We start from the raw sequence: 16,948 nt of genomic DNA, 5'->3' as shown, positions 1-16,948 counted from the left end.
TTCCTGGTGTGGCGGAAGTGCCGGGTTCCCGGGATAAACAGGCACTGGGGCGCCGCCTGGCGGTGGCCACGGGTCCCTACAGGCTTCCAAGCCCCCTACCCGAGGCCTCCTGCATAACCAGGACGGACGCCCTCTCTCGGTCTGGAGGAGGCACACGCCCTCCTCCGGTCTTCCAAGGCGTCCCGGCCGGGCTCCATCCCCGGCCAAAGACCACACGGGGTAAACCGGCATCGGGGCGCCGCCTGGCGGTGACCACGGGTCCCTACAGGGCTGGGCTTCCAAGCCCTGTACCCGTGGTCCCCAATATAACCAGGACGGACGCCCCCTCACGGTCTGGAGGAGGCACAAGCCCTCCTCTCCTCCTCCTGGGCGTCCCGGCCGGGCTCCAGCCCCGGCCAGGGACCACAAGAGTTATACAACTATACTTCCTGATAGGTTTGTTCAGGTATTTTCCATCACAGGAACTCAACAACCTTGAACAACACATTGGCTACAACAAACATGTAAAACACTTCTGGCAGCTTGCTGCACATATCAAGAGACCCAAGTCTCTTTAGAATGTACAATCTGCTCTTCCTTGTACAATGATGTGTTGTGTTGTTAGACTAGTCCAGTTTGCTGTTCATATGGACCCCCAGTTACTTGCAACAGCACCACCTTCTGTCCCTGAATGGTGACTGGTCTCAGGGGCTTCTTGACGCACTGGAACTTCAACAGCAATTCCTTTGTCTTGTTGATGTTGATCTGCAGTTGGTTCTTTCTGCACCACAACACAGAGTTCTCCTCCAGTCTCCTGTACTCGTCTGTATTATCAATACCACTTATGATTGAGTCTATTGAGAACTTCTGTAGATGGCAAGAGCTGGCATGATAAAATTTGGGACATTCTGTTCATGTCTATGTATTAAAGGGTCTGAAAGTGAGAAGAGGCTCACCCCAGGACCATTCCACGATAAAACACCAGAATACCAGGAAAATATGCACACAGACAGAAACCAAGAGACAGATGGATAGTGTGACAAGGAATACACTCCAGACATTAAAATGGTTTGGGGCAGCCACCAGTATATTATATCCTGGCTGCAAAAGTTTGAAAATAATTGAACAGAAATGTTCACAAGACTAAGTCTAAAACAGAACAGCCAGGCTGGAGGTAAGATGGCGGTTTTAAAGGCCTGGAGAGGAAGTGACATCATCCGGGCTGGAACCAGAAGTGATTTCATCATGACTGGAAGTAACATCGTTAAAGGCACCAGAACAGGACATGATGTTGTCGGAACTGGAAGCAACATCATCAAAGGTGCTGGACCCAATACCTCCAACCCCACTTCCACCCAAAACCCCCGGAAGTGACATCATCAAAGGCACCGGAACATGGTGGGATTTCCTGGGAATGGTCTGCAAGGACCTGAGAAAGACAATGAGCACACCCTGCCGTCCCCTGGTCTGATGTGGTATTACAATTACTCAAGCCCTTTAGCTGCCTCCTACTCGCATGTGTGTTACAAGCCCCTTAGCCCAGACTCATTGGGTCTGGTGTCCTGCACCAAGAGGTCGTGTACTCGACAGAGAGCATCAGCACTGGCATGGAGAGAGCCCCTACAATGAACAAGAGAAAACTTGTATGGCTGAAGATCAAGAAACCACCTAGTGACCCTTGGATTCAACTCCTCGTGGAGGGCCATCCACTGTAGTGGTGCATGGTCCGTCACCAGAGTGAATTCACGACCCAGAAGGTAGCACCTCTGTGTAATCACCCATTTAATAGCCAAGGCCTATCTTTCCAATGCCGCATACCTGGTCTCCCAATCTAGCAGTTTCTGGCTCAGGAACGTAACGGGGTGCTCAACACCATCAATGCTCTGGCTCAGCACGGCACCCAGTCCTGTGTCTGAAGCGTCTGTCTGGAGAATGAAAGGTAGAGAAAAATTAGGTGCTTTCAAAATTGGTGTTGAAGTAAGGGCCTGTTTCAAGTCACAGAATGCAGCGTCTGTCTTATCAGTCCATACCACATTGTTGGGACCCCTCTTATTTGTTAAATCAGTCAAGGGCGCCGCTCTATCTGAAAACCGAGGTACGAGCTGGCGGTAGTACCCGGCCAATCCGAGAAATGCTTGGACCTGCCGCTTGGTTCACAGAGAGGGGCATTTCAGATGACTTCTACCTTTGAACATTGTGGTTTGACGGAACCCCGACCCACCAGGTAGCCTAAATTTTTAGCTTCTTTCAATCCAAAAAAACACTTCTTAGGATTGATTCGAAGCCCAGCTTCTGCTAGTGTCCACAATACCGCTTTTACCTGCTGTACATGATCCTTCCACGTGCTGGAATAGATGACAATGTCATCTAGATAGACAGCACTATACGCATTATGGGGTCAGAGCACTTTGTCTACCAGACGTTGGAAAGTTGCAGGAGCCCCGTGTAACCCAAATGGAAAGACACAATACTGCCAATGTCCGCTAGGGGTGATAAACATTGTCTTCACCTTAGCGGAGGACGTTAAAGGAATCTGCCAGTACCCCTTAGTCATCTGAAGTGTGGTCAAAAACTTTGCTTGGCCAAGCCTTTTCAGGAGGTCAACCACTCAAGGCATTGGATAAGCATAAAATTGGGAGACTTGATTAAGCTGGCGAAAGTCATTGCAAAACCTCCAACTCCCATCAGGCTTACTAACCAAGATGATCGGACTGGACCAGGGACTATAACTTTCCTCTGTCACTCCTAGTTCCAGCATATGCTTGATTTCAAGCTCCACTTCTATTTTCTTTGCCTGGAGAAGTTGATAGGGACACTCTCTAACGATAACTCCAGGCGCAGTCACTATGTCATGTGCAATCAGAGAGGTCCTTCCAGATTTTCACTCACTACCTCAGGGACGGACAGGATAGCTGATTCAAGCTCCCGTCTCTGTCTGGAATTTAAATCTGTACTAATATTAAGGTTGTCTGTGTGAGCAAAGACTGATCAGGGCTGAGCAGAAGTAGGATCAGGATCCCTCTCTTTCCACAGCTTCAGCAAATTCACATGATAAATCCACTCGCTTGGTCCACGATTGGGTTGTTTCATCAAATGATCAACAAGCCCTTTCCTCTCCTTAATTTCATAAGGTCCTTGCCAATGGGCAAGTAATTTAGAATGGGAGGTCAGAACCAAAACCATGACACGATCTCCAGGATGGAATATTCGGAGGGTCGTACCACGATCATAATAGTGGGCATCTGTTGCTTGCGCCACCTCCAAGTGACTTTTTAAAACAGGTTGAATTTTTCCAAATCAATCGCGTAACTGAGTGATATACTTTAATATATTGGTAGAGGGAAGAGCCTCTCCTTTCCATCCTTCTTTCAAAATTTCAAATAATCCCTGAAGATGTTGTCCATATAATAATTCAAATGGTGAAAACCCTGTAGAGGCTTGTGGGACTTCCCGATAGGCAAAGAACATGAGGGAGAGGAGCTGATCCCAGTTCCTCCCGTCTCCACTGACCACCTTGCGAGGCATTTGCTTGAGAGTCTGATTAAACCTCTCCACTAGACAATCAGTTTGAGGATGATACACTGTGGTTTTTAAGTGCTTTATTTTAAGTAACATTTTTATTATCAGACCAGTCCTGCCCCAGAATCACAGCAAAAGGAGGCGGTAGGATCGCCACAGGGACTTTTTTCAGCAATCCTCTGTAGCTGATGAAACATAGGGTGGTTTTATATTTAAGGATTTCCCCATGTATACATGTAACACTGGTATTTACTTTTATCCATTTTATGGAACTGTTTCTGCCGGAATCAAGGAGTGCTTTGACTTTATATCCATTTATGATTACTACTCCTGTATGTACTAGTGACAGGGGGTTGACAGGTGCACATAAATCGCCACCTGCATCCCTCCTCATCCCCGGGCAGATCACACGCCCCAAGGCCAGGAACATTTGAACAGGCTCCGGTTTATATGAAAGAGACCTAGTTTGTGTGACATAATCCCCACGGAATCCACTAGAGGACCGTTCTGCTTCCTCAGATTGCACGGCTGACTTGGATGTTTCTAGGAGCAGTATAAGCTCCTCCATGGTGTGAACATTTTACAAGGAACTGAGAAAGTCAGCCAGCACACCCTGTCGCCCCCTGGTCTGATGTGGTATTACCATTACTCGAGCCCTTTAGCTACCTCCTACTCGCACATGTGTGATAACAGATAGATAGATAGATAGATAGATAGATAGATAGATAGATAGATAGATAGATAGATAGATAGATAGATAGATAGAGGCAGTAAGTAATGCATAGAAAGATGAAAGTATACCATGTGAATGTTATTCTCCATGATGTTCATGATGTTCATATGTAAATAGCATATATATTGTGGCCTGTAGGAGGCACCCAGATCCTCAAATGCCAGATACAACTGCACAAACATCAGTTTTGGGTTCAACAGACCTTTTATTTGAACAGCACCATTACAGGTTTTTCTTGCCCATTCCTCCCTGAAGTGCTTTGTCCTCCTACTCTCCTTACTCAAGCTGCCTTTATGCTGGACATGGGTGTATGTCTGGTGCCAGAACATTGCACCCAGGAAGTTCTTCTTTTCTCTAAACAACCCCCCCACCCACGGTGTCACCTAACGTACTTGTGGAACATCTGTTCTTGGCGGGCAGTCTCCCCCAGTACATCCATCATATCTTCTCCCCAACTGGGAAAGGAAATAGTAATTGTCCCAGCTTAGGTGTGCATTCATCCATGTCCTTCCATAATGGCCACCTCTCTAAGGCCCAGTCAGGGGGGCACAGTTCTTTCATTCACAATACATATAAAGGTAGAGCATATAACTTTTTTTTTATTTCATTTAATGTGGACAGGTGGAAATGGTGTGGTACATGGCTGACAAGTCACTATTCCGCCTAAAAACTTCATGTGAACTTCAGCAGCAGAGAGCGAGTTATCTGGAAAATAGTTGTACCCAATAATTTGAATGCTGCTGGTTTATATAGCAGCTAAATATTCTCAGGGTGAACCACTAGCACATGAAGTGTCAGATATTTGCTGCTATTTTTCACACCTCACAAGTGGTAAGGAAAGTCATCAGTTTCCTGCCTTGAGAACTCTGCAGATGCTGCTTCTAGATGTTATCTCAGAAAGAACTTCAACCTCCAGCATGGACATCATCTGTCTGATTGCCGCCTTTCTTTCGCTTGTGCCCTCCATCTTCAAAGCAGGTAAGTACACAAAGAGCCATCATGCAAGAAACCAATAGATAGGAAAGAGCTGTTAGAGTGGTAATGTAGAAACCCACTGATCAGTGGGAAGCAGCCTGCCAGCACTTCCAGTCAAATGCAGGGATTGGAAGAGATAACTCATCTTCCTGCTTTTTTAGTGTAGGAAAAGTTGGGGATCATTCAGCTCTGGGTGCTCACAGAAACATAATGAGCAAAGTATACTTATGTATGTGCTGCCACTTGTTTTATAGAGCTTCCATCTCCAAAACTGATGATTTATGCACATTCAGCATATTGGTTGGGCTCTGCTATATCAGGCATCTGCCTGTCTGTTATTGAAGGATCTTTAAAATATTCATTAATAATGTATGTTTTGGAGAATAGGATGATTAACACAAATGTTCTTTGCTGATAAAAATATTCTGCTTCAATTCACAGAATGGACTGACAGCAGCATCATCAGGGGTCATGAGGCCAAACCTCACAGCCATCCCTACATGGCATACATAGTGGACAAAGTTAAAACGCACACCTGTGGGGGATTTCTTGTGAGGGAGGACTTTGTGATGACCGCTGCTCACTGTAATGGACAGTAAGTTATTCAAAGAGTTCAATTCCAGAGTCTACAGAGCACTTCTCAACCTCCTCTCCTCATCTTGAAAAGGAGCAGAAACAATTGGCAATTGCAAAAATGTCAGGTCAGGAAAATGAAGGTCTAATTAGATAAAAGCAGACGTGGAATATAATGTGACATAAAATTAGAAGTGTGCAATAAAAAACAAGATGAGGAGGAATGAGGTGTAATATAACATGTGAGAGGAGCAATAAATAAATATATTATAAATGAAGAAAATGACTTCCAATATGTAAAAAAGGACACTTATAACAAGGAAATGTTGGCCAGTTTAAAAAGAGAGATACAATAAAAAATAGGAAGCATAATAAAAGTAAAAGGGTATCTGCTGGCATGAAATGACTGATTCAGTTATACAGGAGAGCTGCCATAAATATAAAATAAGAGAGCTGCAATAAAAATGAGATAGTGAAATCAGAGTTATGTAAAGAGAAATGTGCCTAAAATAGATAGAGAGAAAGATATCATTGTAAGGGACTATATGATAGATAGATAGATAGATAGATAGATAGATAGATAGATAGATAGATAGATAGATAGATAGATAGATAGATAGAGGCAGTAAGTAATAGATAGATAGATAGATAGATAGATAGATAGATAGATAGATAGATAGATAGATAGATAGATAGATAGATAGATAGATAGATGAATGGCACTATATGATAGATAGATAGATAGATAGATAGATAGATAGATAGATAGATAGATAGACAGAACAGATACTATAGTACAGATCTATTACAGGTATCTGTATTGATATGAAAGGTACTAGTGATGAATTTATGAAATACAACAATGATTGTATTTTTTTTCTTATACAGCATATTGCCATTTGCAGTTGTGCATTGTTTGATGTTTTATTATTAGAGCTGCTTTTTATAATTATGTTGTAATTGTCCACTATGTTAAGGATATCATTATACGCTATGAACTAGCCATCCCCTGTGACTCCATCCACGTAGTAGTGAAACAGGTCAGTGTGGAGGGCCCCCCACTCGCTTCCCCATCCCCTCAGATTAGCGCGAATATATCACTCCTGCAAGCGAACTATGATTCTTAGTGCGATGAGAAAAGAGGAAAATCAACTGGAATGCTCGAGCAAATTCTAGAAAAAAACCTGCTGTTGCACACCTTTACCCCAACAGACAAACACTGGACACAGGTTAAAAGTGCTAAGAATATTTTTTTACTTTCTTCTCAATAGTGTCCCAAAGCACCTCCACCACAACAAACAGGCAATAACTATAATAATAATACAATAATTAAACAATGCTCTCCTCCCAGCAGCTCCGTCACACTCCCTCCCATCTCTGGCTCTCTTGCCGGGTCTCCACTAGTCCTTTATATAGTCCTTGACCCAGAAGTGCGTCTGTCCTTCCGCCTGTGTGATTCACCAGCACTTCCGGGTCAGATGGAGACTTGGATTTTCTCCAGCCTGGAAGTACTTCTGTCCTTCCGTCCCAATGACTTGGGAGTACTTCTGGGCTTTACTGGAAACAGAAGTCCCCATGTCTCCCTGCAGGATCCCCTGGCGGCACTCACAGTACCCAGCAGGGCTGTGAAGCTGAACTCCATCTCCCATAGTGCCCTGCGGGAATCTGGGGCACCGCTAAACTGCAGGGAAGTCGGCATCTAGTGTCCTGGGGGTTTCGGCCATCCATCACAATATATATACAGTATATATAGAGATTACATGTTAAAAGCTTTCTTAGCAGGAACTGTTATAACAATGCAAGAACAGATTTGCCCATTTTTACTTTAACAGTAATGTTATGAAAAATAAGTAAATCATCCCTTTCATTATCAGATTTCAAGTTCTTATTAAAGTGACACAGAGTCCAGAGAAGCTTAGACCCTCCCCTGATGCTATTTGAAACTTTTGCATGTTCCAGAGGTGCCTTGTCAAGTCCACATCACTTACTCAACTACTTGCACTAATTTAATTTTTTACATTTAGGTCTAGCTAGATTTTCTTTCTGTTTTTATATATTTGTTTTTTATTAGGTCTATCAGAAGAAAATGAAACTGTTGCTGATGTGAACTTTTGAGCTCTCTGATCTCTCATGTAAAACCTGAACATGTGCTTATGATGGCACGTCGTTCACACTTTCAGCCATATGCTTTATACTTCTCACACACATACAGTATATGCTTTCCTTCCTATGAGTTTGTTAACTTTAAATTGATGACTAGCAGTGTTGTATAAAGCAATTCTGGAATAAAAGTAAGAGATATCTTTCTGAAAAGTTCTTCAAGTAACAGTAAAATGTTCATGAGAAAACTCTTTACGCAGAAGTTTTAAAGTGTCTGATTTTAATTGTACTTACATATAAGTAAATATAGGCTGCTTTACGTATATCCATTCCATCCATTTTTGAATGCCACATATCCAGAGCAGGGCCACTGGGAAACTGGCACAGAGCAGAAACAATCAATGAGCAGGGCACCGGCTTATCGCAGGGTGAACGTTCACACACACACACACACATTCATCAGGATTCAATTTAGTATTGCCAATACACCTACAATATGTCACTCGAGAGTTCACAAGCACCAGGTCCTAAGAAACTTCCAAAATTGCAGACAAGAAGTTAACACCGTCAAACCCGGCTAGTAACACAAAATCTTTCTAAGCTAAGAAAAATGTTTTCTTCACAAAATTTTCTAGAATAATATTAAGCTTGGTGAAGCACAAATAGCAAAAATGAATTGCTAAAAATACCTAAAAAGGCAAAGGCAATACAAGGTGATCAAAGTCCCAATTTAAAATCCAAAGAGTAGTCAAGAACAAAACATAGAAGGTAGAATAAAAATCCAATAAATCACAAAAGCACAGATAGAAACACAATAAACACCAACTTCCAAGTGCATTTCAATGAACCCCAAGGGACTGTAAGTTGTCCCCGTCTTAACAGGGCAGAGGGCAGTCCTTTGCAGTCAATGGGCAGGTGGCCCCATCTTTTGAGGGAGCCACTCACAAAACACAAGGCATATAACACAGACATTGGGAATAAAGCAAATGATTAACACAAGTAACATTAAATAAATAACTCAAAAATGAACAAAAAGGACATGAAACAAGGATTTGAAGCCCAGCCAGGATAGGAACCCCAGCTGAATTACAACAAATTTACACTGCATGTCTTTGGACTGTGCATGGAAATTAGAGAGGAAATTAATGACCACGTGGGGAGAACATGCAAGCTCCACACAGGGAACACCAGGGTCTTTGGACATTAATCCCCTTATTGCAAGGCAGCAACTGTGCCAATGCACCACTGTGCTATCCCACATTTTCTATATAGTCAAAAAAAGTTCTTACAGGCTTAAAATAGTCAAGACTACCTTCTTTTTGCATTGAATTGAATCAATCAAGTATCAGCAAAATATGCACAACTTGAAGCAGTTACATTCAGAATAAGCAGACATCCAAATGATTGTACCTTAATTTAGTGGGGTATTTGCTAACAGAGAGGGACTTGCAGAAAACCCCACTTTAATAAGGAGCTGAAAACTCCCAATTAACACAAACACCTAATTACAATTAATTTAAGGGGAAAACATTTATAATCAACCCATGATCATAAACACGCCCATTGTTGTTTAAATAACACCAACCTGCATGAAAATTGATATAATCTCTAAATATAAAGAGCTAAGGGTTCCCCATCTGTCATGCAAAAATATACGAACCTTGAATCTTGATCTTGGTCTTAATCGAGCGCTTATGACGTGATATGTGTAACACAACCCAAGAGTTGCAACTGTGGGTTACCTCTGCCACGTGACTGGGCTTCAGGTCCTCCTCACAGCAACCTGTGCCAAGAGCCATGCAATTGAGGACAGGATATCTGAGTATTTCCAAGCTAATTAACACCAACATTAGTAATCAAAATAAATTCTAATCATATTTAGTAAATCACTTTATCTAGATTATATCACTTCTGGTTTCACATTCAAAGTATTGGTCCTTTGGTTTTCTCGGACTTTTCCAACTATTCATGATGATGCCCAGGATAATGTGAGAAGATTTGTGAGCAACACACATGACAAGGTGAGTGAAGCACAGCACGTGAGCACACAAGTCTGGGCTGGCTGCCCTGAGGACAGTGTCTGAAAAAGGCTGACCCTGGGACCACCCCAAATGTCCAGCCCCGCCCAATTCTGCAGGCTGCAGTGAGGTGTACATGTAACAGCTGTATAGATGACCAAATATTAGCATCATTGGTGCACATTTGAAAATCATCTCTGATTCTTTGTAAGCAGAAGTTTTCTTAAAGCGTGGGGAGTAGGTATTTTAGATAATTGAGGAAAATGTTCATACTTGAGTAACCCTTTTGGTTTTTGATTTATATATTGAAGTAATAAATGTGAACAAAAAATATGTCAGAACAAGTAAAAGTAGATATTTGCATTTGAAAATGTCAGTCATCTTCCAACCTGCTATATCCTAATACAGGGTCACGGGGGTCTGCCAATCCCAGCCAGCACAGGGTGCAAGGCAGGAACAAACCCCAGGCAGGGCGCCAGCCCACCAAAGGGCACACGCACACACTAGGGACAATTTAGAATCACCAATGCACTTAACCTGCATGTCTTTGGACAGTGGGAGGAAACCGGAGAACCCGGAGGAAACCCACACAGACACAGGGAGAACATGCAAACTCCACACAGGGTGGACCAAGGAAGTGAACCCAGGTCTCCTTACTGTGAGGCAGCAGCGCCACCACTGCGCCACCCCATTTGAAAATGTAGTGAACAAAAACTAAAAGTAGACAATTTTATACTCAGTTAAAGTAAAAATATACTCAAAACATACTGAAGCACATAAAGGATGTATTTCTACTTTGTTAACCTACAACACTGACAGATAGAATATAACTGGTAGATAAAGTAGCACTGTAATGAACTCTTATATAAACTCTTTAAGAATACATTGCTTGATATATATTAAACTGGAAGAAAAAAAGACGGCTAGATAGATGGATAGAACTTTTATTGTACTGTCTATCAGTCTGTCTGTGGGTAACACAGCACATCAGTTAGTGACCACCATCGGTCATGTATGGGATGAGATGGTTTGCCTAGTGATGTGCGGTGAGGTTCCTGGCTGTTGAGGCACTGATTCCTTCAGAGTCAAATTTACAAATATATGAACCCAAAAGAGTAGCTTATTCACTAATCAATTGGCAGCATGCACACTGACTACTGGTTATGGTTCATATCTCATCAGCATAATTTACACACACATCGGTAAGGTACATATTTGGTTAAGAAAGAACGTTACATCTATAGTGGCAGGTGAGAGCGCATTTGCTCTGAACCCTCCACGTTTTCTAAATTTGCCATTGCAATTCCACGATTCATATTCTTTTAATACAAATGAAGTATAGAGTGGTGTACAAAAAACATGGATTTTAATTTTGACCTTAATTGAAATATTTAGTTGTTTTTAAAAGCTTTTAATTCTGATGCTTTAATCAATTTTAATATTGGATTTTTTTTTCTTAGTCTGATCCCATTTTTTATGGTCTTACCTTTATTTGTAAATGACGTCAATGCACCTATCCTTCTACATGAAAATCTCTATCTTGTAAAAGTCCTCCTTATTTTCCTATAGTTTTAAAAGTGTGGAAATTATCGCCAAGAAGAACAGCAGCAACGAGCACCTGTTGGACTCACATCTACCCCTTTCAGGGCTGCACGGTACTTTCTACCTCACTTTGTGCCTTTTCACAGCGGTTTTATGTTCGATCAGCAAGACTAAATATATTAAAGATATTAGCCAGACTGTGGAAATTCAGGATGTATAATACACGTGTCTGCAAACATTATATTGACAACATGCAGAGAGAACAACAGGCAGCGGCAATTGCATGCATCAACCCCGTGTGTGAGGAAGAGCACAATCAGAGGTGAGGCTCGTCGCCGCCGCACCTCACGTTTCTCCCCTGTATTTGAACAGGAAATGCGCAAATTCAGCGATTTTGACTATAAAAATGATCAAAATTATTGGAACCATACAGAAAAAAAAAATTATAGCAAAGACCAGTAGACAAATTTATGTTATGTTATCATTATTAGTTTTTTTTACTTTTCATGATGATGCCTCCCCTGACCGCACGTCCCTGGGTCTGCCTCCTAAAGGATATCACGTGAACTTGAAAAGCTCCCTGGCGACTCTCTTGGTGGAGAAAGAAATGGTGCAGGTGTGACAACATGCCATTGGCACCAACTGATCATGGGTTGTGCAGGTATGGAGAGCAGGATATGCCAATTGCAGTCAACCTGTATGGAATTGCACATACTGCATGTGTTTGAGGGGTTGAGCATAAGGTCCAACGCTAATCACATTTTTAAAAATGGCAATTTAAGAACATGCTGGACTGAAGCAGTCTGATCTCCACCATTAAAGGACCAACAGAGCTTCACAAAACTATGTGGGGAGACATACAGACAGAGATACCTTAATGTTGTAAAGTTCAGCGAATACAGGGAGAAGTGAAAAAGGCCAGAATATGAAAAACAGAATAAAAAGGCTCTGCAGAATGGAATTGGTTATCAGACAATCCAATGGAGCTGATCTTCTGTGCCACAGATTCATAGCACTGAATGACTCGATTTAGTTGTCAGGCAGCTTATTTGAAGCTTTGGTGGCCCCTGACTGTAACACATTGTCTCTCTCTCTCTGTGTCTGTGTCTGCAGAAGTCTTATAGTCTTACTGGGTGCCCATAATCTGAAACACAAGGAGCCAAGCCAAGTGTTCTTAGAAGTGGAGCAGAGCTTTCCTCACCCCGATTTCAACATAGAGAATGCAACCAATGACATCATGCTGCTGAAGGTGACTGCTACCATCATCACATGCCATTACTTTATTAGCTCCTACTGCACTCTGACATTTGTCATTGCTTTTCAGAAAGTCGCCTGCTGCCTAGCACAGCAGACACCTGTAGTTGGTCCTTTTTTTCACATTTTTGATCTTTGTGACCCACAGCTCAAGAATCAAGTTGCACTCAACAGCAACATAAAGGTGCTCGCACTGCCGGATAGTGAGGCGGACTTGGAGAAGAAAACTCCCTGTGTTATATGCGGATGGGGCAACACAGTGAGCAAAAAGAAAAAAATGCCAGAAAAGCTGCAAGAAGCGAATGTGACTATAATCAACAGGAAAAAGTGCAACAAGAGGTGGGATGGAAGAATCACAGAGACAATGATCTGCACAAAGTCACGAGTGGTGGGCTGCAAGGTAAGCATTTCCTCTGTGGTGGGTTAATTGAAAGAATGTGACACCGGCCTCCTCCTGTAGAGCAAGCCAGGTGCGTCACTGCAAACAGAATTAGGTGCTGCACCACAGGACCAGGACCAAGGTGCATGTCTTCAGTACTGGTTCATAGTGGAGATGGCGACAAGTAAATATATTGGGTTCCAGGTGCATTTCTTCTTAAAAGGAAGAGTATTAGGTGCATCTCTCTTCAGTGCTGACCTCAGGGTCATCAAGATATTAAACAATAATATGGATTAGAAATCTCCACCAAAACAAAGAAATGACTGACATGCAGTAAATTCTTATACAATACAAACATTTGCAGTATTTAAATATTGCCTCTAAGTTTCCTGACTTATCATTGATATTGACTTATCATAAGTTATGAACCATAAAAAAGGAAACCAGTGCCGCTGTGAAATCATGTTGAACTTATGTCTGCAGGGTGACAGCGGTGGGCCACTGGTGTGCAACGGGAAGGCCCAAGGAATTATCTCCTTTGGAGCTAAGCGCTGTGGTGTCAAGAATTTCCCAGGGGTCTACACTCGAATTGCTGCTTACAAGGCCTGGATAGAGTCCATCATGAAGTTGAGAGAGCAGTGAGAACATGCCATGCCTGGCCATTGCCACACAAAGACTCACAGTGCCCATTGGGATGCCTTTCTCATGCTGTTTGCCCTGAACTTTACATTGCTATTGCTTTTTTCTGCAATTCCTCTTTCTCTTGATCTATGGAGGTTGGTTTCCTCTCATTTTTGTGAAGTAAAAATCACATAACATCTAATGTTAATAAAGTATGATGAATTCGCACCATTGTGATGTGAACTATTGCTTTGGGCCAACAAAAAGGTGGGTGATGAATATTTTAGAAATTGTTTTTGCAGGATGTCATGATTTAGACATTGTGGATCACTCACCTATATGCAAGGCCTAATATAATTCACAGAAGCATTTCAAGTCCTGGTCCTACCTACTACTCATTCACTTTTTGAATCTGCATAATCCAGTTATGGGTCACAAGGAGCCCGTCTTGCAATACTGGGTTCATGGCAGAAACCATCCTAGGAAGGTGCAACAGTTCAATGCCAACAACATTCAGCCATATTAGATCATTTTAGAGTTGCTAATTATACTGAATTATTGGGACATTGAGGAAACACCCACAATGATGTGGGAGAACGTGCAGACTTCACACAGACAGTGATTGGAGTCCTTCATCTATTACAGTGATACAGTATGAAAAAGTATTTGTCCTCTTCCTCATTTCCTTTATTATTACACATTTTTGACACTACTGAATATTTTCAGGTGTTCACCCAAAATTTTACATTAGACAATGGATAGATAGATAGATAGATAGATAGATAGATAGATAGATAGATAGATAGATAGATAGATAGATAGATAGATAGATAGATAGATAGATAGATAGATAGATAGATAGATAGATAGATAGATACTATGATCTCAACACACACCAGAATGACTAAAAAGGAAAATCATTTAAAAGAAAGAAAACTTCTGATTTGGCATTCCCAGTCCCAGTAAGGCACTATACACGTGTATTTTTGTTTGTATAAAGGACCCCCATAGCGTTTCTAGACACACTTCTGCTGAATACTTTATTGACTGAAAGTCCTCAGTGTTAGTGTGTGCAGCATTGTTCATAATGGCACTCAGTTTTGTATTCTTCATTCTCTCCTTTGCTACAACCTCCAGGGGTTGCAGAGCGCATCCCATAACTGTGCATGCCCTTTACATTCATTTGTTGATAATCTTTAATTATGTCTTTCATTGAATAAGAGTAATCTGAAACATTACTGCCATGGGTGCTGACTTGACATTAACATTGAGGGTTAAAAACTTATAGGCAACAACAAAGATAATAATCCAACAATAACAGAGTAAAATTCTGTGTAAGTGGGTTTTACTTTGGGTTTTAATGTTTTTCATCCATATCTCCAAACATGTTCATCTACTTAGCTATTTTAAATTGGCTGTTTGTGGACGTGTGCATGAGAAGACCCTGTTATAGACTGGTACCCCACCCAGAGCTGATTCCTGCCTTATTTCAAATGCACTCAGGTTAGGTGCCATTGAACCTGAATTGGTTTAAGGAAGTTTGAAGGAGTAATATTAAGTGTTGTGATAGATGGATTCCCTTCGCTTACCTGGCCGGAAGGCCCACTTAGCATATGGGCAGAAAAAGTGTCAGGATGTTCAATACCAGGAGGGTGGCAGAAGATGCCGGTGTAGAAGAGGGCATGCTGACAGAGTTGGACCGAAGAACAATACCTGGCTGGGAGGCCAGTGTGATGGAAGGAGATGGGGAGATAGCCTGTAGTCCTGACAGAGTCGCCCAACACACCAGATGGCAACATCCCTGGATCAGGATTCCCACACCAACATCTGCAGGGCATGCTGGGACTTGTAGTACTGTGAGGCAACCCTTTTGAGTTCCATGGGGGCTGTCACGGGGGCAACTGGAATTAATGATCCATACTTTGTGGGACTTCTGCTTAATCTAGAAGTACTTCCAACAGGCTCTGCCCTAGCACTGGAAGTACTGATGGGTGCAAGATAAGAGAAGCCGCTCAGCCTCATCTAGGCTAGTTGGAGTGGAGGATGGGCAAAGCTCACCTGAAGGAGTAGAAGAAGAAGGCAAAGGAGAAAGAGAAAGAAGAATTGTATTGCGTTTGCCACTGTTACAAAAAAGCCTTTTATAAGGTAGTTTGTATAATAATATAATTAAAAAAGCACCCACAACTGGTACCTGTGCTGTTGTGCCTGGGGTTTGGGATGCTGCAACGACCTCTAGCGGTCACATTGTATATACAGTATATACCTGTCACACACGTGCGAATAGGAGGGAGCTGTATGGACCAAGTGAAGGTAATTCCACGCCAGGCCAGGGGGTGGCAGGGTGCGCTAAACCTTTTTCTGTTGTCTCTGCAGACAAAAAAATGGAAAAACCTGTCTGATTCAACCCTGAAGACGTCATGTCCGGTTCAGGCGCCCAGAAGCATGTCACTTCCGGGTCCACTACGTCACTTCTGGTTTGGCATTTAAAGCCGCCATTTTTCCAGTCTTCAGTCTTGTTTTGGACTCCATCAAAGACATATCTGTCTTTACTTTCAAACCCATTGCAGCCAGGGAAATTATACAGTGATGAAAATGTTGTTGTTTTTAAGCAATTTCCATGCAGCTTTGGCTTCATGGTTGTGGCAGTTGTCTTGCTGGATCCTTCTCCCATGGCACAGGTTTCTTGCAGATTGCATTGGGTTTTCCTCCAGGATTTTCCAGTATTTTGCTGCATTCATTTTACTCTCACCAGCCAGCTGCAGAGAAACAGAGCCACAGAACGATGCGTCAACCATGATTTTCCACAATGGCTATGGTATATTTTTGGAGAATGTGAAGTGTTTGTCTCACACCAAACATGTCATTAAGTCAAAAGGCAAAAAAGCTCAGTTTTGGTCTCATCAGACAAAAGTACCTTCTTCCAGCTGACTTCAGAGTCACCGATGTGTCTTCTGGAAAGCTCTATTTAAGACATCCTGCATGTTTTTTTTCCCTTTGCCACTCTCCCATAAAGTGACTGGTGAAGCACCAAGGGCAACATTTTTTGACTGCAAAGTCTCTAATGTGTTATCCGCTGTAGCTTGTAACTCTCTCAGAGTCGTCAGAGGTCTCTTGGTGGCCTCCCTCATGAGTCTTCTTCTTCTTCTTATACAGTACTTGTACAGAATTATTGCTGTGCCATAGTCTTTACAATTTTTAATGACTGTGTAGCTATGTTTATTCAAAATTACCAAAGTTCTGTAGCTTTAGTTTGCT

The 16,948-nt window shown here is 42.2% G+C and overlaps 1 protein-coding gene across 1 annotated transcript; it reads left to right on the top strand.

Moving 5' to 3' along the window:
* Positions 1-5,057: 5,057 nt before the first annotated feature.
* Positions 5,058-13,921, top strand: LOC120537611 (duodenase-1-like). Its single transcript, XM_039766667.1, has 5 exons — positions 5,058-5,209; positions 5,648-5,801; positions 12,553-12,688; positions 12,842-13,093; positions 13,556-13,921. The coding sequence occupies exons 1-5, from the start codon at positions 5,104-5,106 to the stop codon at positions 13,712-13,714; spliced, it is 807 nt and encodes a 268-aa protein (XP_039622601.1). The 5' UTR covers positions 5,058-5,103; the 3' UTR covers positions 13,715-13,921.
* The last annotated feature ends 3,027 nt before the right edge of the window (positions 13,922-16,948 follow it).

Source organism: Polypterus senegalus, chromosome 10 (genome assembly GCF_016835505.1).
Source record: "Polypterus senegalus isolate Bchr_013 chromosome 10, ASM1683550v1, whole genome shotgun sequence".
Taxonomy (NCBI): domain Eukaryota; kingdom Metazoa; phylum Chordata; class Cladistia; order Polypteriformes; family Polypteridae; genus Polypterus; species Polypterus senegalus.
The sequence above is the reverse complement of the archived record's forward strand: the minus strand, read 5'-3'. Positions and strand labels throughout refer to the sequence as shown.